This window comes from Thunnus maccoyii, chromosome 9 (assembly GCF_910596095.1).
Source record: "Thunnus maccoyii chromosome 9, fThuMac1.1, whole genome shotgun sequence".
NCBI classification, from domain to species: domain Eukaryota; kingdom Metazoa; phylum Chordata; class Actinopteri; order Scombriformes; family Scombridae; genus Thunnus; species Thunnus maccoyii.
Window position 1 is genome coordinate 5147044 of NC_056541.1, and position 26064 is coordinate 5173107.

The following is a 26064-nucleotide window of genomic DNA, read 5'->3' on the forward strand; positions in this document are numbered from 1 at the left end:
AGGAAGCCAGACACAGCAAACCACCCGTGTGCCCAGAACCCAGCTCAGCTCAGCTCAGCCCAGATTGGCTCGGCATGGAGCAGCACTTAACCATCCGGCTTTTAACCCACCATGAGCTCACTAGCTGCTCATGTGGCCACAGATCCGCAGGGGAACCTTCCAAAATCAAGGCTCACATCAACTCATTTAGGGTGGTTTGTTTATTTTTCTGCCTTTGTCATACCATGACCACTTTTCTGTCCTAGCCAAAAAAGTGGGTTGGGGGGTGGAGGAGTTGTCATATTTCAGTTATGACAATGGCTTGATTTGAAAAAAAAGAAATACTCTGGAAACTGATGTTTGTGGAACAGAGCGAACTACATAGATGACTTGTTAATGACACATTTTGGTTTCCGTAAAAATAGATGCTTATCATTTAGTTCAACCAACATTTCCCATTTTCTCTTAATGTGTCTATGAAGTCATTTTTTATTGGTCTATTTTTATTGACGGGCTTTTGAACTTGCAAAGAAAGACCGCCTCACTTATTAGGACACCCACAAGTGTGTTTGAGGTAAAAGTGTAAATTGAGTGTAATGGCTGGCTATGGATCCACTCCCACCAGAAGCTTTTGACACACTTAGCCTTAAATAAATGTTCCCAGCTGGTAGTGGCTTTACATCTTAGTGGAGGGGCCGTATCGTTTTTTTTGACATTCAAAGTAACACAAAACATCTTGAAAAATGAACAGTTACAGTCACTGTCAAATTATGCTGCTCTTGGCCTCCCCTGTAATATACCTCTTATTAAAAAGTGTGTTCTGGATATCTGTGGTTTTGTTTAATTGCTAACATACTGACTCTATGGCAGTTTTCACATTTTACACCTGCATGCATTAACTGTTTTGTATTAACATCGAATCTTATGACCGTTTAATAGAAAAGGGCTCATTCCAAACCCATTTAGCTTCTTTTAGCTCAATGTTTTGGTCCTCCAGTTGAACATAAACTGTATGGTTGAGTCACATGGCTCTCATTAACCCCTCATATGAAACCATAAGCAGCTGTTTTCAGTAAACAAGCTCAGATAAAGACACTGTTCGCTACCTGCCCACCACCAGACTGAAAAGGTTAGTAACTTAGCTTGTTTAGAAAGTGGAATATCTAGCACCTAGTGGCTAAAGGTGGAATTACACTTCTCTGAAGATATTCGACTCCTGTCCAAAAGTTCGAAACAGAGTAGAGAAAAAACACAAGCTTAAGTCAAGTTGTATAAACAAGTATAAAAGAAACAATCGTCTCTAAACCACCTGTGTGCACGTTCTTTGCTTACATATTGAACTACTTCAGAAGGCGATGGTTTATCTGGAGGGTAATTGGTTTATAAATATTCTGCCCACTAGTGGTCAAAAATCTAGCTTAATGCAGCTTTAAAATCCTGACTGAAAGTGAAGCACATTTGTATGTAAAATTCACCTTAATACAGTGTTTCTCAAACTTTTTCACATCAAGGACCCCTAAACTGACACAAATTAGACCACAGACCTCCATCTGATAAGATTTTTGCTTGTAGATGTTTTATTATAAAAAGCGTATGAAACCTGTGACCAAAATAGTTATATATTTTGTTATTGTGTTACTAAGGATGGAATTATAGTGAAAATAAATTATTCCCCTTTTTGCTGGGGACCACCTGGAACCCCCTCAAGGACCCCCAGGGGTCCCTGGAGCCCACTATGTGAATCACTGCCTTAATAGACTGAAGATAAAACACTGTCCAAAACAAATAGCATTAATAACTTGTTAAACATACCTGTACATGAATTACTTTCTTTTTCTTTTCTATCAATTTAATTAATTATAAGCACTATAAACTAACTGCTCTAACTCTGTGCTGGTTTCCAGTCCGGTCCTGGTGAGGACTCCAAAAGGACGTTCCTACAGTCGGACCTCTACATCCATGTCGTCTTCTACGACCACAACATCAGGACAGTCTAAGCGTCAGAGGCTGCAGCTGACACGTTCATACATATGGCACGTATTGGGAGAGCACTGGAAGCCTCTAATTTGACTGGAGAAAAAAAAAAAAAAAAAAGAGTTGCTGTAGAGGCACCAATCATTTACAAACTGTTCCCCTCATATCATGCATGCCATCTGGGTGGAGGGTGCTGCATAAAATGGCTTTTAAACTGAAGATTCCCAGAGGAAGAAGTGGACGGACCAGTGAGCCAACTCGGAGGCGTTTCCTTGCAAATAACCTGAGATTTCAAATGTCAGTTCAGATTTTATTACATAATCCTTCAGTGAACTGACCAAAAAATATTATTTTAGTTATTCAATTCTTTTTATTACATTTATTTGAAAACCAAGGCCCAGATCGGCTCAGTTTTTTTCGGTCAGCAGTCTCAGTAAAGGGACAGAAACCTGCTCGGAGACCCCGGGCTCATCTCATCGTTTGGCCTGGCATGTTTTGGGCTGTTTGTCTAAACAAATTAAAGGCGTAAGAGCTTTGAAAGATGATGGGGGTTGCTTTTATGTCCTCCCCCAGGCTGCGGTAGCTCCAATTGGACTGGAAGAATGGGTAATGGGCTTAAAGCATTCCGCATGTTCCCAGATGCAAGGCACACTTTACAGGACATCAAAGTGCTCTATCATTTACATATTAGTCATCCACCGTGACATTTTTAATGCAAGATAACTCGACAAACGACCTGCTTTAGAAATTATTGTGGAAGTACAGAAGATATTTTGCAACCGGCTCCCTTCTAATTTGTTGATTTCAAATTTTTGGGTTTTGTTATTGAAACACATGGTAAGAATTAGTCCCACCACAAGTAACGTTATCTAGGTCTATAAGCTAACAAATTACAAGGCCTGTGTTATTTGTTCATGAATTTGTTTTCTGTAGACACATAGTTTGGGGCACTTTTTCCATTTAGTCACAAACAACCATCCTGCACAGGAAACAGGTCTGTGGAGGCCTTTTTGTACACTTCTAACCAAGAAGCACAGCATTCACTTTTAAATAGATGTTCATCATCTACAGGCTGATAACTTTTTCTCCCCATAAAATGTAGGTTATCAACATAGTCCTGCATTCAAATAAAGTTATAAAAATCAGGTTTCATCTCTCTCATATTGTGATGATATTAAGGATGATAAAAGGATGGAAAATGTATGTATTCTTCAAACCGATATAGTGGTTTTTTCCCCTTGAATCCATTCTGCTGAAACCTTTTTTTTGAAAGTTACAAGGTTTAAACAAATTAGTTCATTCTAAAACAAACCTCTAATGTCTCTCAGCCAGCTTGATATCAGAGCAGCCTTTCACTGGCTGCATCTGTTTGTCTGTTTTGACTGAATTGGACTCTCTTGGCCTCATTGAAACAATATGTGTGGTGACACAGGGATGTGGGTTCTGGTTTTGTAAAAACAGGGGTTTGGGGGTCTGGATTCTGTTTTTTTTAGTCAGTGGGTTTCGCTTTTTTTTTTTCTTTTTTTTTAAAATGCGGGTTCTGGGACTGTTTTGGGGGGTGATGATGAACAAAGTTTGTGAAAAGCTTTAAGCTATTAATTTATTTTCTGTTTTGCAAATATGTTTTTGTTGTTGTATGTCTTTAAATATTTTGTCTGTTTTCAGCTCTGCAAATCTGGTTTTCCTTTGCTGTTGTCTTAACAAAACTAACTGGATGAACAAGAATGAGAGGAGCATTTAAATTTGGCAGAACGATTGTGTTGGCAATGTCATTTCCTCTTTGACCTCTTTGTAGAAGCCAGATTTAACCTCAGGGCGAGGGCTGTTGCAACCGACCGACCGACCGACCGTCCGTCCACCTGACTATCTCGCTATCTTTCCCTGCTTAGTTTTTGTATGTGTTGGAAGTCAGAACTCAATCTGGCCAGGTGGCAAATGAACATTTCACACTCTACAGCTGTCCAGATTCACAGGCCGCAGCTCATTCATGTGGCCCGGTGGTGTGTGGTGATGGAGCTTCCTGCTCTGCTCTCCATCCTTGAAAGTGGCATCAGTCATTCCAGATGCCTTCCAATCAAAACAGCAGATGTGCACTTGAAAAATAGGAAATTTAAAATACCAGTTGATTGACAAACAAGCATGTATTACTCATAAAAACGCACGGGCTACTTTTAATGTGCCTTACCTCTTCGGTGGTCCGAAACTGAAAAGAAACATAGGTCACTGGAACTCACCCAGACAGATAATGTGTCTGTAAATAGTAATGAATCTACAATAAAGTATAATTTCAATGGTTATATCCCTCCTCATTTCTTTTATTGGGCTTTTAAGCTGTTGGGGTTTTAACTGAAGCGTGGTTTTATTAGTTTGAGGCCTGACGTGCCGCTAGTATACACAACATGAGGTAAAGAGGTGGATTCAGACTATACAGAGCCTCGGATAGTAGAGGCACTATTCTGTCTTCTCTATGAAACAAGCTTAGTTTCAACTTAATTTGATGTCTCTTCATGTCATTTTTTGCCTTTTTAACACTGTTGCATTTCCTTACCAGCAACATTTGAGCCTTAAATGGACGGCAAGACAATTCATACATATAAAAACATATTAATTACATATAAAAAATTACAGTGTTGGCCAAATTAGTATTTTAAGCAGTCAGCAGGTGTAACAGGCAGCAACATATATTGACTTATGAGGGCTCGTGTCCAGGCAATGCAGCGATAAAGTCTGAATCAAACTATGGCCCCACATTTAAAACTTCATATGAAATGTAAAAACTGGTATGTTAAGAATTGCAGTGTGTTTTATACAAGTTCTTGTTTACAACAGCAGTAGAACAAAAATCAACTGTCCCAGTTTGAATTATGCTATTGTGCATGTTTGCCTTTACAATCATAAGCAACTTTAAATAGTATTCAGATTTAAAACATTTTTCCTAGAAATAACAAATATGATTCACTAAACTTCCAGACATGTGAACTTCCAAATGTTCAACAGGCCTGATGTTAAAACTCTTTGGCACACTGACATTTATGAAGACATGTTTACCTGCTTCACTTTTGTGTTTGATAAATTGAGCCCATTTTTTAAACTAAAACAGATCATAATCTTAGTGCCTTTTCCCCCTTAAATCAATAACAAGTCTGACCTAATTTGACATCAGTTGCATTCCCCACCTGTGTAAACTTTTTCATGTTTCGCAGTTTAACAACTATTCTTTTTCTTCATCTTTTTGAAAAAGAAGAGCTGTGTTTGTCCTTAAATGGTACGGTACATTTTATCAGTTCAACTTTTGAATGAATGGATTATAATAGATCTATTATTTCAAGCAGTTTATACTTCATTTTAAATATTACAGCTGATACAAAAAAAAGGACATAATGTTTTGTCTCTTCTATTTATGTCTTATGAGCCACAGGCCTGACTAACAGTGCCTTGACTGATTGATTATTATGAGTTGTTCCAGTCAGGTTCCTGCTTCCAGCTGACATCGCTCTGCTGCTACTTTGCTGTGTATGTTGATGCTCATCTTCCTCCTAGTTGAAGGAGTTAAATGTGCGTTCAGTGCGTTGACTGCTATGAAGGACATGGCATGCTAATATTATTGCCATCAGATGTCCAAGGGCGGGGAAATGCCCTAATCATTTCCTCCCGAGTGCCCCTGAAAGAGAAGCCCAGTGGCGGGGGGTGGAGGGCGGCTGGGTGGGGTGTTTAAACCCCGCCAGGATGGGCTGTTTTGGGGGGACGGCGGGAAGAGGGGGGGCACAGTACAGCATCCGGATCGGACCGTGATGGTACAGGATGTGTGTGCTTAACTCCATTGAACTAAACTAAATAGGGGAGAGAGCCTTTAATGCCGACAATAAGCCGCTTCATTCAGCAGCGCGGCCCAGACGCACAGCTCTGCGGAGTAGAAATTACGCACGGAGGGGCTGTTCTGTGGCAGCAGTTTAGGTATTGAAATCAGTTCAATAAATCGGTGGAATGTCCTTTTCGTGAAATAAAAAAAAAAAAAAAAAATCCGTCTCGAATCAACTGACAAAACAGCCTCCTTCAGCTCTTGATAACATGAGATAATTTGTCCCCAGGCTGAATGTGCGTAAAAGTATCTCGAACAGGAAACTCTCTCTCTCTCCCTCTCTCTCTCTCTCTCTCTCTCTCTCTCTCTCTCTCTCCCTCTCTCTCTCTCTCTCTGAGTGTGTATGTGTGTGAGGAATACCCAGCTGGTCCCACAAGCCCTATAATACCAAGCACAACATGCTTTACCTTCAATGAAAGCTGAGACGGGGGGACGGTTGACTGCTGGTCCTGAAATCAGCTCAGAACTTGGATACAAAACCAAGAGCGTCGGTGTTTTAGTAGCTTAGTTATCCTGCATCTGCTTTATTACACCTTCTGCTTTTTTTTTAACTGACTGTAGCACGTTAAGACCTTATCAAAAGCAGACAGACAACTTGGATAACGCTCTTATTTTTCCTTCCTTCCTTCTTCTCTTGCTGTGACTGGTGTCAAAGGTGATGGTATCATTTTCTTACAGAGGACTCCTCCTCAGGTGATGGTATGTCCTTTTGGAGATAGGGACAACTTTTGGAAACGTGCTAGGTTTTCCAAAACTATTATTTTTTCTATTTGCACCCTCGCTTTTGCTCAAGCATGGCTCTCTACTCTCGGTTTGTGGTCGTACTGCTTTACGGATGGAGTTATCTGTGCGTTGGATACTGCGCGATGCTGAAAACAGACAATTTCCCCACGGGACGAAAGGTGGATTTTACGCATTCGGTGGATAAAAAGCAACCTACGAAGGAAGACCGGAATCTGCTTTTACAGGATACAATGACGGAGCACATGCAGATGCTTTACGCGAAGTACAACCGGGCTGGTTTTCCCTTCAAGGATGGCAACACTGTCCGCAGTTTCAAAGCGCACTGGGGTATGTATCCAAAGTTTTACGCATGTTAACAATACTGACTTCTACCAGTCTAGAAAGACCACACATGCATGCCTTATCGTATGAATTTTGGAAATGTAAACTGGATCTGGTAAAGTCTCCTTCTGTCTTTGTCAGTTGGAATTATTCGCACATTAAAAGTGTACAGAGCTGTGTTCACAGGATATGTGCGCAATTTAGACGTATCATCTTTAAGTAGAGAAGCGTTTTTTATCTGCTTTTTCAGGCTTTAAAACAAAAAAAAAATCAAAAATTAGTAAAAATTGCTGACATTCATGTTGGGTTTGCGGAGCTGAAACTGAAATACACCTGTTGATCCAGTCTTGGAAATGTGATCAACCTGTTACCCTTCCCAGTGCCAGGAACAGAGATTCCACATCAGATCTCTGTATGAAACTCAACGTCGTTTGAGGACACAATTGCTTTCACACCTTAAGATTTTAGTGTCAGATAGTCTTAAGATTTTCCCTCAAGCCAGCATCTGGCAGCTGCCCAGCCTGCGTGTATTGCAGCAGGATTGGAAGGTTTTCAATGCATAAAGCTTCTGCATTTAAGATGCTTTTATTAGTGTTTTACCAGGAACTGTTGCAGTAACTTTAATCTCATAAACTCTAAATTGCTAACTTGGCAACTTTATGTTATTATCACTTGAACGTGGGTGCTATTAAAGACAACCAGTTCCCACTTAGGGTCAAAGTTTGTTAGATTATACTGCCTCCTATCGTCTGGTAGTTGTATGTCATAAGATATATAAAAGGTAAATTCACCCAAATTACAAACACATTTTCTCACTTGCCCTCAATGGTATCTAGCCATGCAGATGGTTTTGGTTGTATTTGCTCAGGTTTTGCGATATCTTGAGACTTCTGCTTCCACCCCAGTACGACTGAGATGAGTGTTACTTAAAGCACTGAAAGATTACATTTAAAGCAACATCTCTTTCTAGAAACTACTATCTAGCTCCTCCAAAGAGTCTCTTTTAAAACTGTTAAAAGTGTGTTCTGTAGATTGTCCAGTGTAATGGAGGCACTGTTTCTGGAAAGAGATGTTTCTATTGATTTTTTTTTCAACATAATTTCCAAATGCCCTTAGAACCACAGACCAAATTACATTCACCTCCACTATGTTGGGGTGGAGGCCAAAATCTTGGAGACAGATACCTCATAATTTTTGTTTTGTAATTTGTGGATTGACCCTTTAGTTATTGAAACTGTTGGATCAGTCTAGACATATATATTATTATTGTTAATATTATTATGTATTTAATTCATCCAGAGAAGGCCATGGTTAGAGTATGAAATCCTGAACAACTGCTTTGCTTTGTAAATAATACTACTCATTATATACACAGGTACTCTAAACAAGAAGCAGCTGCAGATTTTCAACCTCACCTCCCTCACCAAGTCAGAAGACGTGCTGTCAGCCACTCTTCATTACTACATTGGAGACCTTCAGAACAGCACCCAGGGCTGTTCCAGGTCCAAAAGCTGCAGTCGCCATGGGCCCCGCAGGCACAGCCACATCCACATGGTGATCTGGAGTTTTGCCTCTGTGGATAACAAGATGAGGACTCTAGGACAATTTCGGATCAATGTGTCCACTCTGTACAGGGACTTCATATCTTGGCAGTGGAAGGACATAACTCGCGTGGTGAACCAGGCCAAACACCATGACGAGCTGCTTATTGGGATTGATGTGGCCTCGCAAGGGCCCCAGCCGTGGAAGAAGCTCCTGTCGGACCGCTCGCCCTACATCCTGGTCTACGCCAATGACTCTGCCATTTCGGAACCTGAAAGCGTGGTAGCCACCCTCCAGAGACACCCCTCGGTGGGAGGGGAGGACTCCGTTTCACACAGCATTCATAAACTGGGACAGCGTGAACGAAACAACACTGAACAAGAACAACAGCAGCCCAGGCACAAGCGCTCGGTGAACGTTCTGCTCCCTTTGCAAAACAATGAACTTCCTGGGCCTGAATACCCGTACGAGACGACCGGTTGGGATGAGACAAGTCCGTACGAACCTTTTGACAACAAGCAGGCCCGTCGGCCACGTAAAAAGACACGCAAGAATCAGAGGCACAAGATGCCCCTGCTGCAGTTCGACGAGCAGACGATCAAAAAAGCGCGAAAGAAGCAGTGGAACGAGCCCAGGAACTGCGCACGGAGGTACCTGAAAGTGGACTTTGCTGACATTGGATGGAGCGAATGGATTATATCACCTAAGTCCTTTGACGCCTACTACTGCTCAGGGTCCTGCCAGTTCCCCATGCCAAAGGTGAGATTTGTAGTGCACCATGGCAATGGTTCCCAACCTGGTGTTTGGGATCTTAGGAGTAGCAAGATAAGAGGAAATCAACAAAACATTAATGCTACACAAAATTAGATTAATTTCTCCAGATGTTCCTCCAATAGTGGCTTTTTTTCTTGGGAATTATTGGATAATACATCTTATTCAAATAAAAGAGGTTGACCTGGTCACAACCAATAGACATATGCAACTTGTGACAGTGAAAAAACATTGTTACAAGAAAACATCGCTTCGCTTTTAGGCTTCACGAGCCTGAAGTGTTGGGAACCACTGCGCTACTGGGTTATGTTTACGGCCTCGGTCCCACACCTCTTGTAACCTGGTTTTATTTCATCACCACCAATAAATTACAAATTGTAGGCAATGTTGTGGAGACCAAAAGATCAGATTTTAATTTGAATCTCAGTTCCATCTTATGATCCAACATTTCAGTTTTTTATCAGCGTCTTAAACTATATTTAATGTTCATACCAGTAAATATGTTTTAGAATCACTGGTATTGACACATTAACAGCTGATGAACTAACAGACATCATATGACACCAAAACTCATTTATGTTCTGGCACAATATATTGTAGAGACTACACATCAGTCTCTACTCTACGTTCAACATTCAAACATAGTGCTTTTTTCTGACAGTATGGTACACATTATGTAAATACAACAGGCTATGGTGAGCTATCAGTGCATCTAGGCATTAAGATTTCAGTCCCTTGTTTACTGTTACTGTTTTGTTTTATGTTAACTTGTTTTACGTTAACTATGTTGACTTCAGAGATCCCTGAAGCCTGTCTGTCTTATATTATATACAGTAATGCCAAAGAAACTGACAGAAATGTATGCCATCTGCTTCAGTCTTCAACTGCCAGGATAAACTACTTACAGTGGCAGCGCCGCTACAAGTTCTCCTTCATGCTTTTATCTTCTGAAATAAAATCATTACATCTTTGAAGATAAGCATCAGAGCTAGCTTTATGTATTTTAATAAAAAAAAATAGGTTTAAGTGAAGTCCTGCTGTACTAAACATTAAGTAAAAGTGGCCAAACTGCAGATTATGTAATCTAAATAGCTTTCTAACAAAAAAGTGATAAGAAGTCCTGCTCAGATAAACTTCCTGAAGAGCAGGTGGCTGACTTGAACATCAAAAATCAATGAAGAACGTTGAGGGAGGCATCTTTGAGTAATTCATGCCGTTCGTGAAAGTTTCTCCCCGGATGCAGGCGACACATCGCATGGTTTTACACATTTGATAGATCGCATACAGAAAAGTGAGAGAAACAAAGAAAACTTGCGCTTCAACTGATGTTAAACATCAGCTCTGTCCATAGCTTGTGGCCCCAGTGACAAGATAACATCACAGGTATTTTAAACATGGCCGGAATGCACGAGTCTCATCCACTTAATTCATTACCTCGGAGTCGCCGGCCTTTGTAGTCGGATGTAATTAGTCCCAGAAGTAGGGACTAGAGCCCTAAGGCAACCCCCTCCCTCTCCTGCAGGTTTGCTGCTTAGTCAGACAAGCCTGTGATCCTGTGATGTTGCTTCTTCTTTGTCAGGCTGAAGCTTTAGAAGCTGCTTAATAGCTACTATTAAAAGGTGCTCTGCCTAGTTCATTGTGATGTGTGAGAAGAGTCCTGTCACTTGTTGGATCCTGTTAAGATATGAAGCAGCTGATCAGGTGATGCATGTTTGTTAACCGCTGAGGATAGAGCTACCACTTTCAGACTTTGATTCAGTTAGTTGTGCGTTTTATGACTTAACGGTAACTTGACGAATTAACCATGAAAATTGGTTTCTGTGTGATCCAAATGCTAGAGGTTGTAGGAAAATGCTCAGTAAAAGATTCTCTCCAGGACTTGAAAATTCTGATGTATTATAACTTTGGTTTTATTTTCATAGATTTTGCCATTATTTCTATTGGTTATGATAACACAGTACTCACCGAAATAACTGCTCAGATGAAAACATCACTGCAACAAAGTCAAGCAGGGCAAGAATTACAAATGATCAGACAATCAAACAGGTTGGAAACAAGCCACTTTATTTGAGGTAAAACTAAAAATGAGCCCATCTTCATTTGTGTGTAATAATCCCTCATTTCATGCGTGCACAGCTATGGCAGGTACAGTAGGTTGGAGTTGAGTTTTAGGTAATACTTACAGCATTTACATTCTTTTACATTCTTTGCCCAAAAGGTTTGGTAAATGTGGTTGAATTTTTTTTTTTTAAACTTGATTGTTGAATGATTATTACCAAGAGGACGGACTGCAAAAAAATTCCCTCCCTTTAAGTATATCTAAAAAGTAATTTATGCAACAATATACATACATTTTTGGTCACATTTTTAAAAGTAAATCCTTGATAATTCCAGCTGTTAAATAATCCATTTTGTCCCTTTGCTGTAGGCTCTGAAGCCCTCTAATCATGCCACTATCCAGAGCATAGTGCGGGCGGTGGGCGTCGTCCCGGGAATCCCCGAGCCATGCTGCGTCCCAGAGAAGATGTCTTCCCTCAGCATTCTCTTCTTTGACGAGGACAAGAACGTGGTGCTGAAAGTCTACCCCAACATGACTGTAGATTCCTGCGCCTGTAGATAGTTTTGTTTTTTTTTTCCTTCTATGCCCATTCACACACACACACATACACACACACCTGATATTGTACAGAAATGGAAAAAAAATCAAAACACATGCAGCCAAGAAGATACTCTCTCCTCCTGTTTCTTCAGTCAAACACTCATTCACATACAAAACACCAATTGAACACAACTTCCCCCTTTGCACTGGAGGAGAGTACTGCCTGTTGTTCCAGGTGAAGAGGAGACTGGTCTGTTCATGGGAAGGAATGGATCATACGGGTTATCCTCAAGGAAGATAACTGGAATGGAAATTCAAATCTCCATGCTCCAACTTCACCACCAGCACCACTGTTTATCTTCACGTCTTTATCATCGGTTATCGGTTAGACGGTAGCAGGGTGAACACAATCATAAACTCACTTTCTAGATATACAAAATACCGATTGAGGCATAAAAGAGACAAAAAAAAACCGAAGGAAAAAACTCTTTTTTCAGGAAAAAATGATCTCTTTCTTTTCCTCTCAGTTTGAACTGATGCCTCTGAGGGGGGTCATTCTCATCTTTCTCTCCTTCATAGCTTAAAGTTGTCTTTGATCATTACCACAAAGTCACCTCTGCTCGCACTTGCATGGTTTTTGTTACTATGTGTATGTATTTATGTCTGTACTATCACTGTGTTATTCACTATATGAAAAGTTATTGTATAATTATTGGCTTGGCTGCTATAGAGATATATATTAGATTCCAAAGCCAGAATTGTGACTTAGACAGTAGATAGCCTTACATATTTGTGTTTAGATCACTGCTCCTTTTGTTGTACAGAACCCACATTTTAAGAGTATATTATATGCTAAAGAGTAAGCTACTTTTCATTTGTGGTCTTCATTAACAGTCGGAATGGGGAGTTTTGAGGAGACCCATTATACCAGTGTTTCACCAAGAAAATGTTCAAGATGTACGAGTTAACCTCAGAGATTTCATTTTGAAAGATAAAGGGATAAAGCATATCAAAAGGAGAAACTACTACATTGAACAAGGGCTGTGTAAAACCACAGGACTCTAAAAGCCATTTGATGCTTGTGTGGAATTTTGAAACCCTTGTTGGACTTTATTAGCTCAGAAAGAAATCAAATAACTTCTGGGACTTGGCAGGCATCAAGGATTAATACTTGCGGTGGAGACTGATATCAGGCTGAACTTATTTGTTTTTGGCATTAAGTTCAGAACATGGTGCCATTACATAATGTTCAAAGTTATGTATCTTATTTACAGCATAGAGTGACATTTATGAAGAAAAACTATTATAAACTGCCAGAATGCTTCTAGAAATCTGTTTTTGTCAACTCAGATATAAAGTAAGTAATAAGTATCATGTCAATATACACTACTGGTCTGGAATCAGTTTTGCTTTACATATCATTTAAGTTCATCATTTTTGGTTTTTTAACAATTTTCATTAAAAGATTTTTTTTAAAGGTTGAGATGGGTTGAAAATCTGACGTTCCCGTGGATTTTATGTCCTTATGCATCTAAAAGCTAAAAGCTCCAGGAAAAAAAAAACTGTGACAAGTAGTTTACTGTAAATGGGATCCTCTAGTGGCGATGTCAGCTGAGAAAAATCCCTCAAAGTAATTAAAAAACCCAGTTTTCACCTAGACCTTACAATTTCAATTAACAGATAAATTCCCATATTTTAACCTAAAAACCAAAAATGATGAGCAATACATATAATATATTGAATGATCAGGGAGAACTGATCTGTTTTCTCTAGGTCACATAACCCTTTAATATTACTGTATGGATTTTACATTAATCATTAGGGGGTTATTATGTTATTTGATCACATGTACTTTGCGTCAGGTCAACATGGAACAAAAGGCACACCTGGAGGAGAAGTTAACATGTCGTAATGTTGCCTCAGGTTGTGCTTTCTCTTGTCAAAGCTCATAAAACCAAATATTTATTCAGAGCAAATAGACTGAAATATAGCAGCAAACTTTCCCTATACACTTGTACATTGTTTTTGTATATAGCTCACTATATGTCGATGACATTCTAATGTCTCGTTGGGATAGAAGTGCCTTTTTAATGGGTGGATTTCTGTTTTTTTTAAAACAGTTTGATTTGATTCATCACCTGTTCAGAAAGGCTTGGTCGTTCACAGAACTGAGCTCAGTTTGCAATGAAGCTGAAGTCAAAAGCAAGCAGCTGAGAATAGTTTTTATATGGTACAGTATACAATGCGTGAACATAGTGCATATTCTTTTGATAAGTATGATCACCAGTGGAGTTTATTCTAAAATGTATTTCAAATAATTCACTATTTTGATATTTCAGAGACATTTATTTTGTGTCAATAGCTAAAGGCAGATTGTTTAACTTTATATATTTTGTATTGACACTTTTTTCCAGTATGTGCTTCCTCATCTTGTGCCAGTACAGATTTTAGCAGTGCATGCTGTAGAACGGAGTGGCCTCCTCTGTTTGTGCCAGTACAACACTGCAGACGTGAGGACTGCTGGCAAGTCGTGTTTGCGGACTTTGCTTTTGCTGCATTTGAGACTCGACCCAGGTCTTTACTGTTAAACTTCACTAACACCTTTCAGAGTGCAAGTATCAAAGACACTTAAGTAAAATATACAGTACAGTATATCAGCGGTTTATAAGAGCTTACTCTACTACACTGTTCAATCCTATCTTGTAAATGTTACGCTGTAGGTAAAAAAGAAATGCTTGTACAATAAGCTTCATAAAATATATTTGTATATGGAAATGACTTTTAACATGCATCTATTTATTTTCTCTATGTTGCATATCTTGTAGAGGTGTGGTCTGGGAAAGGGGGACCGAAGCTTGGACATGTTGATGGTCTTTATATCTGTGATGGACATTTGTCTCTACTGATGTGAAAGTGTGGTGAACTGTTTAAAGGTCTCCCCCCTCCAAGCACTGACCCTCCTTACAAAGCATTCAAAGAAATGAATAAAAGTATGCAAGACTCAGGTCTATCAATGGTTTTTGGGTTTTAGAGGTTTTGAGAGGATAGTGGCACAAAACACACAAGCAAAGCAAAATATTCAAAATTTATTTCCTTCATCTCTCCCTTGGTACCATTTTGCATAAAATACAAGATCAGTATTTCTGGAATTCAATAGCAAAACTTAGAAGCATACATCTATGTACAGTATCATTCATTTACTGCCCAAAAAAGTCAGTATTTACATTTTATATACAGGTACAGTATGGTTTGTAGGATTGTACTAGACAGAGGCAGTTGTAGATGGTACAGTTTATGTGTAAGAACGTGAAATCTGTACATAAAATTATAGGATCTACTGCATTTTATGAATGTTTTCCCTCTTTTAAAATTATGTTATTAATCTCTTGTGAGTGTTTGTTAGATTTTAACCCCAGTGCCAAAATATAGGCTTAGAGACATTTGATACCTTTACTAGAACAATGACTGTAAATACATTCTGAAGCTTTGAACAGTTTTTGTTACATTTCTGTTTTTTGAAAACTTTATTTTAAGGCCATGAGTCCACACAAATGGATCAACAGGCCATTCTGGTGACAGACATTTTGACTTGTCATAGTGGTAAAGCAAGTGTAACTAAGGACATTACTGATGGATGTTTTAATTTGGTGTCCCAACAAGCCAGTATGTGGAATAACAGGGCCATGGTTAGCCTCGTTCCAGACCTCTGAATCACTGCCCACATCCCTGTTTTCTTCAGTGGTTGTGCTCATTGGCGTCTGTTTCCCTGATCGCAAAAACAGTCAGTCAATCATAGTTTTGTTGGCAGGGTTAAGAACCATGGCCTTCATCTTTCAACAGAGCTAGCTAGGTAGCTACATTTAGCAAAAATAGTGACAAGAGTGGACGACACTGATGCAGCTGTGCAAGTTGTTGTAATTTGAGTTCTTAAATTGGTGAATTTCTTAGATTTTTGTGAAAGCTGTTAAGTTAACAGCTCCAAAGTGAAAATGACATGGACAGGATGGATATGTCACGCGCGACTGTTTGGTTCAGGTGAAACAAAACAAGACATAACCCAAGCAGAAATTGTCTGACGTGAAGCCGATGTCAGGATGACTGAATGAAGTTCAATGAAATGATAATTGAAAAGATTAACTGCTAGTCTAGGTCTAGGCCTGGCACTGGAACAATTAAATAAAATGCAGCCATTATTAATGTTATTACATACCCCTGTGTTGGACAACACAAAATATCCTCAGTGAGAAAGGTCTGCACATATTGCTAAAACTAGAAGTGATAATAATAATCTATTGGTGTATAAAACAAAATTTAAATAGGCCAAAGTCTGTTTCATTGAATTAAAAACAAGAAGAAATGTATCTCTAACTGAAATATTAACAAACAGCTGTATCGTGAACTCAGTCGTCATTATGTTAAGGCCACAGCTTCTCCAAGAATTTTAGGTGCTTTCTCACATAGACATTATCATATACTGTACACACACACATTCACCAGTCAGTGTATACATACATGTGATATACAAAATTCCCTCGGCCAGTTTTTTTAAAGGTGCAGTGTGTAGAATTTAGTGGCATCTTGCGGAACAGACTTGGCAGAAATGGAATATAATATTCATAAGTGTGTTTTAATTAGTGTATAATCACCTGAAAATAAGAATCATTGTGTTTTCGTTACCTTAGAATGAGCTCTTTATATCTACATAGGAGGCTGGTCTTCTTCCATGGAGCATGCCATGTTGGACCGCCATGTTTCTACGGTAGCCCAGAACGGACAAACCAAACATTGGCCACCATCGGTTGTCCTAAATGCTTGGAAGGCGAGATAGAGGGGTCTTCAGTTAGTTACAATCTGCAACCTCACCACTAGGTGCCACAAGATCCTACACACTGGTCCTTTAAGTTTACATTAAGGAATAAGTGGCTTAGATCATACAAATTGTGTATTTTTAATGCTTGTGCTTTACAATGTACACTATATACATACACACTTGGTGCACAGTCGATCTACTGTGAACCTTAGGTGTTTAAAAATGGGAAAACACATCTTTTTTTTAACACTAAGCTCCTGAAAATTCCTTCATAGTAAACCCTGAAGGTTTTCTGCTCAGTTTGGCCTCTCGGCTGTTTCTCCTCACATCATCAACGCCTCAGACCAAGCCGAACTTCCTTTCTTCTTAAGAAGCTCAAAACCGCAGAGTTGACTCAGCTTCAAAAAGGTAAATATTTCTTCAGTTCGGGCACCCTGCCGCGGGATGCTCACACTCTATAACTTAAGTGGAGAAGGTGTTTGTGTTTTTGTTTGCCTAGTTTGGGCAGTGGGGAGACTGTGAGGATAACACTGTTGGAACAAGGAACTCTTGATGCTTCTTAGCACAAATGTTTCATCCTAAAACTTGTTTAGAACATGGTGGTTAGATACTTTTACTATCTGAATGGTTAAGTAGAATTCCTTCGCCCAAGTGTGTGCTTGTTCTCAAGTTGCTTGGCTGTTTGCGGTATCATCTTGTCTCCACACACCTCCATTCCTCTACAGCTGTAAACAAACTGCATATACAATCACAGATTGCCTCAGATGTGAAGAAAATTTCACTTTCTCCACCAATCACATCTGGAGCCATCAAGAACACTCGGGGAAGAATATTTTGGAGGTATCTGAAGACGATAATTAGATAGGATGTAGATAAGTAATGTAAAAACATAATACTAAGACTGTAGACTGTGACCTGTTTTAAGTCCTTCTGCCCCAAAATAATATGAGATGTAGCCTGAAAAGGTCAGCTTAGTTATCCTGAACACATGGTTGTTTGTCGTTTTCTGAGTAATTTGCCTGCAGGCTAATTTAGCAAAGCAGAGCTGGTAGCCCTCAACTACAGAAAGATAACTAGACATCAAATTTTTGAAATTGATCCACTCTGCTGTTGTTGGTACGGTATCAGGTCATTAATTGATCAGTAAATCTGTGCTCTTTTTACCATTTTATACAATATCTTGGGAACCATTTTGTAAACTCTATATACAGTTTGTGCACTGATGCATGAATAACTGGTCATGTTTTTGGGAATTGGAAAAAAGTTTCTTACTGAATTACTGGTTGTTATTATTTTGGAACCAGTTTGAAAGCAGAGTAACACACACAGATGTTTTGTTTTGCTATGCCCAACTTTGCATGGGGTGCCCCAACCAACCAGAAATGGTCGGTAATGCAGCAACAAGGACTTGATCCCTCACTGGCTTCCCACCCACAAACACTGTCACCTGCATTTAATTTAGTGTCTATCCCCTGCACCATTTGGGTGCAAAGTTTCTCAGCAGCAGACTGTAGACAGTCTCTGTAGCTCCGACCTCAGTTGATGCGCTTTTTGAAACATTACGGATTTTAGTTTTAATGCTAACATAACACAATTACCACTATTAGCACAACATTCTACTGGATACATTAGCTAATGTGCGTTTGTTTGTTAACGAAAAGATAGTGATGGTTATATAATAAGCTGACCTCTCTTCAAAGCCAAACTCAAAAGAGGATTGTGTTCGTATCTGTTAATTTGAGTTGAGACCGCCAATCAGACATTCATAAAGTAACTAGCTTTTCATTGCAGCTATTGGACCTGAGGACCTCCAACACACCTGCCAGAGGTGATGTGAGGTCACCTGCCCAGTTAGTTTTTGTTGTTCGGGTGTGTAATGGAGGGAAAATGGGAAAAAGATGGAGAAGAAGGTCTCAGAAGTCCATGTCCCAACCAGAAAGCTCATCAGGAGGATTGTCCTCATCTGGAAGATAACTGTCAAAGTAGCTGTGATCTGTCGGTCCTGAAAGCTGTTGTTGAAGAGAAGACGAGAAAGGGGGAAAGAAATCTTTTTAGATGCTTCCTGAATTACTTTCCCAGAATCCAATAGAAGTAGAAGAACATTTTTGGAGCAACTGAATTTAAAATGTGCTTTTCTATCATTAGATTTTAGTGGTGTAGATAAATATCTTTACTTACTTCTCTTTTCAGTGGAGATGGTAAAGTCCTCGCCTTCAGTCCCTCCCAGTTAAAGCCATTAAACCACCTTCATACACATTATAGAGAGCACATAAAAACCCTTAAGTAATTCCCTATCTCTTTCTATTTTTCAAAAAGACAAATTCAAAGCTTGATACTGGTACTTTCCCAGTCCAAGTAGCCCCTTGGATGTTACAATGTGACTGATTCTGTAACAAGGAACCTTTGTCAGTGTTTTCCTTGAACTTTAACCCTTATTCCTTGGAAGTATGCTTGGCTAAAAGGATACCCAGTATGAAAGGAAGGAGCCCTTATCACTTCAATGACCCGAGGCCAGCAAAACATTTAAAAATAACATGAAATAACATAATTTTTAACCCCCTGACCCCATGTTACTAGGTTTCCTTTTATATATATATATGAAAACTTGATTCTTACTTTCGAAAATCAAAGTGAAGAAAATAACATTACTTGAAGAAAGACTGTGGTAAATCTAATAATGTAATAAGCTTATTGAATATGTTTCACATCCCACTGCTCTCGTACAGTGTGTTCAGTAATTATCTAATTGCTGAGGTCATAAACTACTGGCCCACATTCATAATGTTCAATCAGTGCTAATTTGCACGGCTAATCTCCTCATTGAGATCAGCAACAAAATGAGTCAGCTCCTTCTTACCTGTGCTTCTTGATGTCAATTATTCCATTTTTGAGGTTGCCCAGTCGCTCTGAGGGATTTCGCCTGCAAAGTTCACCAATGTCATAGGAAATTACTTCTAGACACAAACAAAAAGCTGGTACATTTTGTTTTGGGATGATGACCTGTAATCTTGCCTGCATGATACAAATAATGGACGTCATTTTTTCTGTTTGCCATTTTTGTTGTTCAGGTAAATTCCAAGTGCTTAGCTCTAGCCGCCCTTCATTTTTTGTTGCATATCTGACATCCAATGAAACTCTGATTTGAAACACTTTGTAGCACATTATCATTGCTCAGACCCGTCAGATCTGTTTCACAAGGCATAACTTTTTCTTCAAGGATCAATCTGAGAAATCTGGTGGGTAGTAATGTCTCTAAAGTGGTTGATTTTATTATCTACTAGAATTTGCTAAATGCCGGTTGCTTTGCTTGTGTGATTTTTGTACCTGCATAGCTTGCGTATGAGGTCATCAGGTCTTTTGGTGATCTTCTTGGGGAAGTCCATTTTCTCGATTCCTTTCAAGATGAAAGTGTACGTCATCATCTGGTCACTTCCTGAGAACGGAGGACTGTGGGATGGAGATGGAAAAAAGGGCAGCAATTTCATTTTGCCTATTGAAGCAAACCTTTTTCAGCAATGCTCTGTTCAAGTCAGCAAACAATATTCCATGAAAATCACTCAGCAAGAAGACTGAAGTGATGACGAGGTAAACTGCACAAATGATGTACAAACCTGCCAGTAAGCAGCTCAAACACCAGGATGCCCAACGACCAGAAGTCCACACTGAAGTTGTGGCCTTTGTTGAGGATGATCTCTGGGGCTACGTACTCCGGTGTCCCGCAGAAAGTCCAGGTCTTCTGGCCGCATTTGATCTTCTTGGCAAAGCCAAAGTCAACCTGGCAGGGCAAATTAGTTGAGAAATGTCCACAACTTTTATGAAATATCCATTCATGACACATCATTTTGAAGGCCTTTTTGGGAAAGGGAAGAGCGTTTTACAGGTAAAAGATACATTTTAGAAAAACATCCTCCATCCTCCCTCCACAGACGTTTCATGTTTTCAAAAGATGAATTTGTTTAATCTCTGGCAGTACACTCACTAGTTTGATGTATCCATCAGAATCCAGCATGAGATTCTCAGGCTTCAGGTCTCTGTAGAGGACACCTTTGCGATGTAGGTAATCAAAAGCTTCTGTGACACAACCCACGCAGAATTTGGCAGTGTGCTCATCAAAACTTCCCCTAAAGTGAAGAAAGCCCAATTTAAACTTTTTGGTGGAAAGCAGGGTCAGGTGTTAACGCAGCTCAGGAGGAAGAGAAGCCAGAGAATTGGTTGGATGGCACGAACGCACCTGAACCAACTAACAGGCAGCCGTGACAGTGAGTTAAATGTCTAGTTTTCAAAAATGAAACGGCATCAGTTGCATCAGTCCTACCTGTCTCTGAGCAGACTCCAAATTTCTCCACCCAAACAGGCCTCCAGCAGCATGTACACGTATTTGTCATCCTTGAACGTGCGATACAGTCTGAAGAAAGAGAAACACAGACAAGTTCAACTTTAAAGTAAAAGCCCTGGCCTGAAAGCATCAATATCATAGAAAAGGTATTAAGAATTAACAGTTTGCATTAACATTCAAGCTGATGATTAATGAAACAATTAAGTCAATGCACAGTGTGCATATCTTGTACATTACAATATCTTACATTAGTTTGCCTGAAGCTTTTGTTCAAAAGGACAATAAGTGTACTATTTGATTGTTTTTTATTCTTTTGTTAACCTTCATGTAAATAGAACAATAGCAATACTGCACTTTGTCCTGTTATTAATATATATTTGTACTGTTATTTTATTTTATTTTATTTTATTTTTTCCAATTAAAACCAAAATTGGTACTGTCTCGTCTAACATAAGACTATTTTATTTTATTTATTGTGCAGGGTTTTTGTCTCCAATTATTTTCTTATTACTTTAATGATCACTTAGTAGACTTAGTTGCCTAAATAATCCACATTAGCTTTCATTTGGGAAAATACAACATTACTCAGGCTTGATTTCCCAGCAAACTTTCCTACTATTAAACAGTAAACTGATGGACTAGATATAAAACAAAGCAGCAGGGAGGGTGCTAATGATGCAAACAGATCATCATTTTTGTTTGTAATGACACTGTACTGCAGTTGATTTAAAAGACATTACTGTGAAAATTACAGCTTATATTGTGTAACTAATGTGTTAATTGAACCTGATGGCGGTGATATTTACAGAGTAAACAGTGAATAAAAACCAGGCGCATGTACAGTTTATCATGCTCAAAGACACTTGAGACTACAGAGCGGATGTTGACTGCTCTGCCACACTGTCACTTCATAGTCTTAAATATTAGATCACCTTGAAAACAGATCAGAAACATGAAAAGATAATAGTTTAAACATGTGAAAAAAGGTGAAATAAATACATAAGAGCGCATAAAGAGGAGGTCAGCAGGAGGAGCGTTTCAGAGGGTGAAGAATGGCTTTAATATCTCAGCTTGTTCTGCTGCGCACGGCGAAATTGGATCATCGTAATCTCACAAAAGGCAAAGAAAAGCTGCAGCGGCAATATTTCATAATAAATAACTATATTTTCATAGCAGACATCTCAATATCCCCTGCCATTCTCCCCCACTGAGAAGATGTAATCTGTTTGCAGCCTCGACTGTGATCTCATCAAAAACTAATAAGCGCCACACTGTTTTCTCAGAGTAATGGAGCAGAGCTTCATCATGGAGGATAAAAAAAATGGGAATGGCTTCAAAGGCTGAGCAGGAGGACTGACTTGACAACGAAAGATGAGCGAGCCTCAGCGAGGATCTTCCTCTCCGAGTGGATGTGTTCTTCTTGCCTGTTGTCAACAATGTGCTTCTTCTTGATGACCTTTAGTGCAAAGGTGATGTCCTTGCCTTTCACCCTTACCTGCAGGTAATAATGACAGGATGTGATGTCACAGGACTGGAGAGTTTTGTCAGAGTTGCTCAGAAAGAAATGTAAGTCAGTTTGACCAAACTAGGCCTGGAAATTTAGATTATTTTCATTATTCATTAATCTGCAGTATATTTATCGATTGTTTGTTTAAAAAGATAGTGAAAAAATGTTCATCCCAAGTTCCCAGAGCATATGGGTGATGTCTTCAAATGTCTCATTTTGGTTAAACATCAATTCAAAACCCAACAATATTCAGTTTACAATTATATAAAACCAAAAAAATTCTCAGGTTTGAGAGGCTGAAACCAAAGAATCGCGTTTTTGCTATATAAATAATTAATCAATTATCAAAATAAGTGCCAATTAATTGCCTTCACCTCAATGGGCAACTCAAGGTTGTTATAACAACAATTGCAATTTTCGTAGTGAACAAATAGTTAGCATGTAAGCATGGTTGTAGGAAAGACAGTTTCCTAATTTTGAGATTCATATTCATTAATTTGACCTGAGGTATTCCATCACTGTCTTGTTCCACTTTTCATTTTATTTACTGCAAAGTCCAAAATATCAGAGCTTTCAGAAAAATAAAAAAAATTGCAATTCATAGTGACCATTTTAATGCTAAGATTAAATACTGATGCTAGTATTTAACGCTACAACTTGTGAAATTGAACTTTAGCTAACTTAAACACTAACATAAACACTAATAAACCTGCGACATGTACACATAGATAGACGAACAGATACATACAGATAAAGATACATGCACTGATACAGATTATGCATGTATGTACACGGACACATACACCGATAAATATTATGTACATGAATACATCATTGCCATGAATTAGGGAACATACACATCTGCACACATATGCAACACATGTAAAATGATTGTTATGTGATGTAAATACTGTTGTTATTGAGAATGTCACTATTTATTATGAGCTTTATTTAATTAATGTATTTCTGGTAGTGATATGTTATGATTATTTTAAGTAGAAAAGCCTAACCAGAGACAGGGGTTGCAAATTAGCCTTGGCTAGAAATCCTATATGCAATACATCTGTTTCATGTTATTTTAACCTTTTTTTTGCATCGTCCCTGACAAATAAACCAATAAAGTAAAGTAAATAGACAGAGCTAACTGACCTTTTTAAAACTAAGTTAGCTTACTAGAATGACAAAAAACATAATTGGTATAATATATATAATATTTTAAGAAATATAAATGCAAATAAGATTTTTTTGCATTCATTTATTTGCTAAGTAGAAAAGCAAAGTAGTTAGTTAGCCTGCAGAGCAACTAACTAGCTTACTTAGATAGCATTAGGCTACGCTAATGTAGACTCACAGATCAGTCTCTAAACATAGAGACTGAGGACAATCTTCCAGGTTTCATTGTTAACACTGGGTGGAAACAATTTAGTTTAAAAGAAAAACTACATTGCAGAACCAATCCAAAGTCTTTAGGGCGGCCCTTCATACCGGGACAGTGACATGCAGTTCACTAAGGAGGAGAATGGGTCGAGAGCATCATTTCCAGTGAGGTCTGTCCTTTTACAAAATGTAAGGGGCGTAAGTTTATTAACAGCTGTTCTCGCTGCCATTTATACAACTACAGTGCATTTAGGAATCCCCAGACTTCAGTAGGCGGAGATCTCCAATTGTCTGGTATCGTGAGACTAATGCTAATGTGTTTTTTGTGGGAGGTTTTTTAAACAAGGAGGTCATCTAAGCTAACTTGCTAATGAGATAACACAGCTATAATCCATTTTACATGTTACTAACAAGAGTGCTAAGTTTCATATAATAACCAGTTGCCGTTTTTCTACTTATGAAGGGAATAACCAGAAAATATGTGGTTAGTCATAATGACATAGCCTACATTTTCCCCACTGAATCTCCTGTGACTGCAAAATAAATTTGTGCATATTTGAATTCTCTCATGTTGTGCTAAAAATGGATCATTTGTATGGTATAGTTTGAGTCATAGTCAAAACCAAAGAGGGTTGAGAACAAACCAGGACCATGACAAAGTGGCACAAAGTATCATTTAGCAACGTCATCCATGCATTCATCTCTATTGGTGACTTTGACAAACTTTGAAGAAAGAGTATCTAGTTCTAAATTTCAGAAATGTTATTATTTCAGATTAATATTGTATATTCTGGCCAGATTATACACATTTATTCAAAATATTTGCTGGTAAAATTGAATTTTATGTGACTACATTCCAGTCATACCATTTACAGCCGACTATAATGGATTTAGAGTAGATGCAGCCCTGGTTTAGACTGATATGAACTGCAGTGTCACTCGGTCTTACCAGTTCTACTCGTCCAAAACCACCGACCCCGAGAGTTGAGATGATCTCCAGGTGGTCGAAGGGCCTGGACGAAGAAAACGCCGACACCATGTCCTTCAGCTGAATGATGTCTGGAGACAGCGGCTGACTCTGGTGGCGCGACACCGACCTCCTGGACGGAGATACAGACAGAGGGAGGATCCAACCAATGATGGAAAGATGGAATTCCAAATAGAACAAAGCAATGTCATGCTTCAATTTTCACTCTCACTTTTTACTAGAAAAAGTAGAAGCTTTAACTGAAACTACAACCAATAAAACCATCACGTGTCCCTTTATCCCTCCGGTCGTAAAAGTGTCCAATAAACGTGCTTCACAAGACATATATTATTTAAGAAATGCTCAAAAATATGCCTAATAAGGATTATTGTTATTTTTTTGTCTACTTTATTCTACCCCTACCACCCAGTATCTTTCTGCTCCCACAGATCATTTTGTTATGTGACCCATTAAGTCATTTTCCTGACAAACAGAAGTTTAACACAGCCGTCTTCATATTTTTGGCCCGAGTACGCAGCACTGCACCTGGCATGTCTCTTCTTGTCGTCACGATCGAGTGTTGCCACGTAGCCTTGGAGGTACCTCTGAAGCTCATTGAAGGTGCCCACTGTCTGATCAAATGTCCTAGAAAAACAACAACTGCACGTCAGCAGTGGAACCGCTGGAATGTTGGCTGATAGTCTTCAAAACCCTCAACGTTGATTTAACTGACTTGTCACACTGAGATGAAGAATTACTTTTAACAGGAGAAAATCAGGTAAAAGGACATTTTTCACACTCTGACAGCAGCAGATAGACACCAAAATACACCTTTGTATGTTTGCTACGGAGGATCACATCATGTTGTGTAGTTCTTGTTAATCACATCAGACTGCAGGGTATTAAGAGGTCACACAGCAGATGTCATTTTCAGCTGGCATTCGCACATTTTTCAGAAGTGATTCTGGAAGAAATCTAGCTCAGTATTTGTTTCATACTGATCATTTATTCAACAATGTTTTGTATGATGATTCACGGAATTAAAAAAGGATAAAAAAAACATTTTCATCGTTCTTTTAAATCAGATTTCCTGTCACAACTTCATTCGATTACAACATAGGATGGGCGGATCAGTTTAGGAAACAGTGAAGTCCACCTCCTAAAATGCTCTGGTTGTACTAATAACTGCAAATCTAATGTTCTCCTAGATACAGGACAAACTTGTCTGTCATGAGCACTTTTCATGGTTAAAAACATCTCCCAGCAGCATCTAAACCC

The 26064-nt window shown here is 38.9% G+C and overlaps 3 protein-coding genes across 7 annotated transcripts in view; 2 read left to right on the forward strand and 1 right to left on the reverse strand.

Annotated features, from left to right (window-relative positions):
* cfap299 (cilia and flagella associated protein 299) overlaps positions 1-3098 on the forward strand; it is an 80686-nt gene extending 77588 nt beyond the window's left edge. Inside the window, exon 6 of the mRNA XM_042422413.1 lies at positions 1884-3098. Within this exon, the coding sequence (XP_042278347.1) occupies positions 1884-1976 (93 nt within the window). The 3' untranslated portion in view covers positions 1977-3098. The remainder of the gene's footprint in view (positions 1-1883) is intronic.
* A 3064-nt stretch (positions 3099-6162) lies between these two features.
* bmp3 (bone morphogenetic protein 3) lies at positions 6163-16397 on the forward strand. 3 transcript variants are annotated; one of them, XR_006098183.1, is made up of 4 exons: positions 6163-6883; positions 8253-9178; positions 11619-14363; positions 14615-16397. XR_006098183.1 is itself a non-coding variant. In XM_042421795.1 (3 exons), exons 1-3 carry the CDS (start codon positions 6607-6609, stop codon positions 11808-11810), a joined length of 1395 nt encoding a protein of 464 aa, XP_042277729.1. In that variant the 5' UTR covers positions 6163-6606; the 3' UTR covers positions 11811-16397. The 3 variants fall into 3 exon arrangements, 1 of the variants encoding a protein (XP_042277729.1); XR_006098184.1 differs by having other exon boundaries at positions 11619-14019; positions 14234-16397; XM_042421795.1 differs by having other exon boundaries at positions 11619-16397.
* A 28-nt stretch (positions 16398-16425) lies between these two features.
* Positions 16426-26064, reverse strand: part of prkg2 (protein kinase cGMP-dependent 2) — a 34481-nt gene continuing 24842 nt past the window's right edge. For 2 of the 3 annotated variants that reach the window (XM_042421796.1, XM_042421797.1), the window contains 10 exons: positions 25333-25431; positions 24769-24919; positions 22294-22430; positions 20915-21004; positions 20579-20720; positions 20211-20374; positions 19924-20046; positions 19457-19519; positions 18778-18844; positions 16426-18608 (listed from right to left, as the gene is read on the reverse strand). In XM_042421796.1, coding sequence (XP_042277730.1) covers positions 18513-18608; positions 18778-18844; positions 19457-19519; positions 19924-20046; positions 20211-20374; positions 20579-20720; positions 20915-21004; positions 22294-22430; positions 24769-24919; positions 25333-25431 — 1132 coding nt within the window. In that variant the 3' untranslated portion in view covers positions 16426-18512. The remainder of the gene's footprint in view (positions 18609-18777; positions 18845-19456; positions 19520-19923; positions 20047-20210; positions 20375-20578; positions 20721-20914; positions 21005-22293; positions 22431-24768; positions 24920-25332; positions 25432-26064) is intronic. The other variant, XR_006098185.1, reaches the window with a different exon arrangement.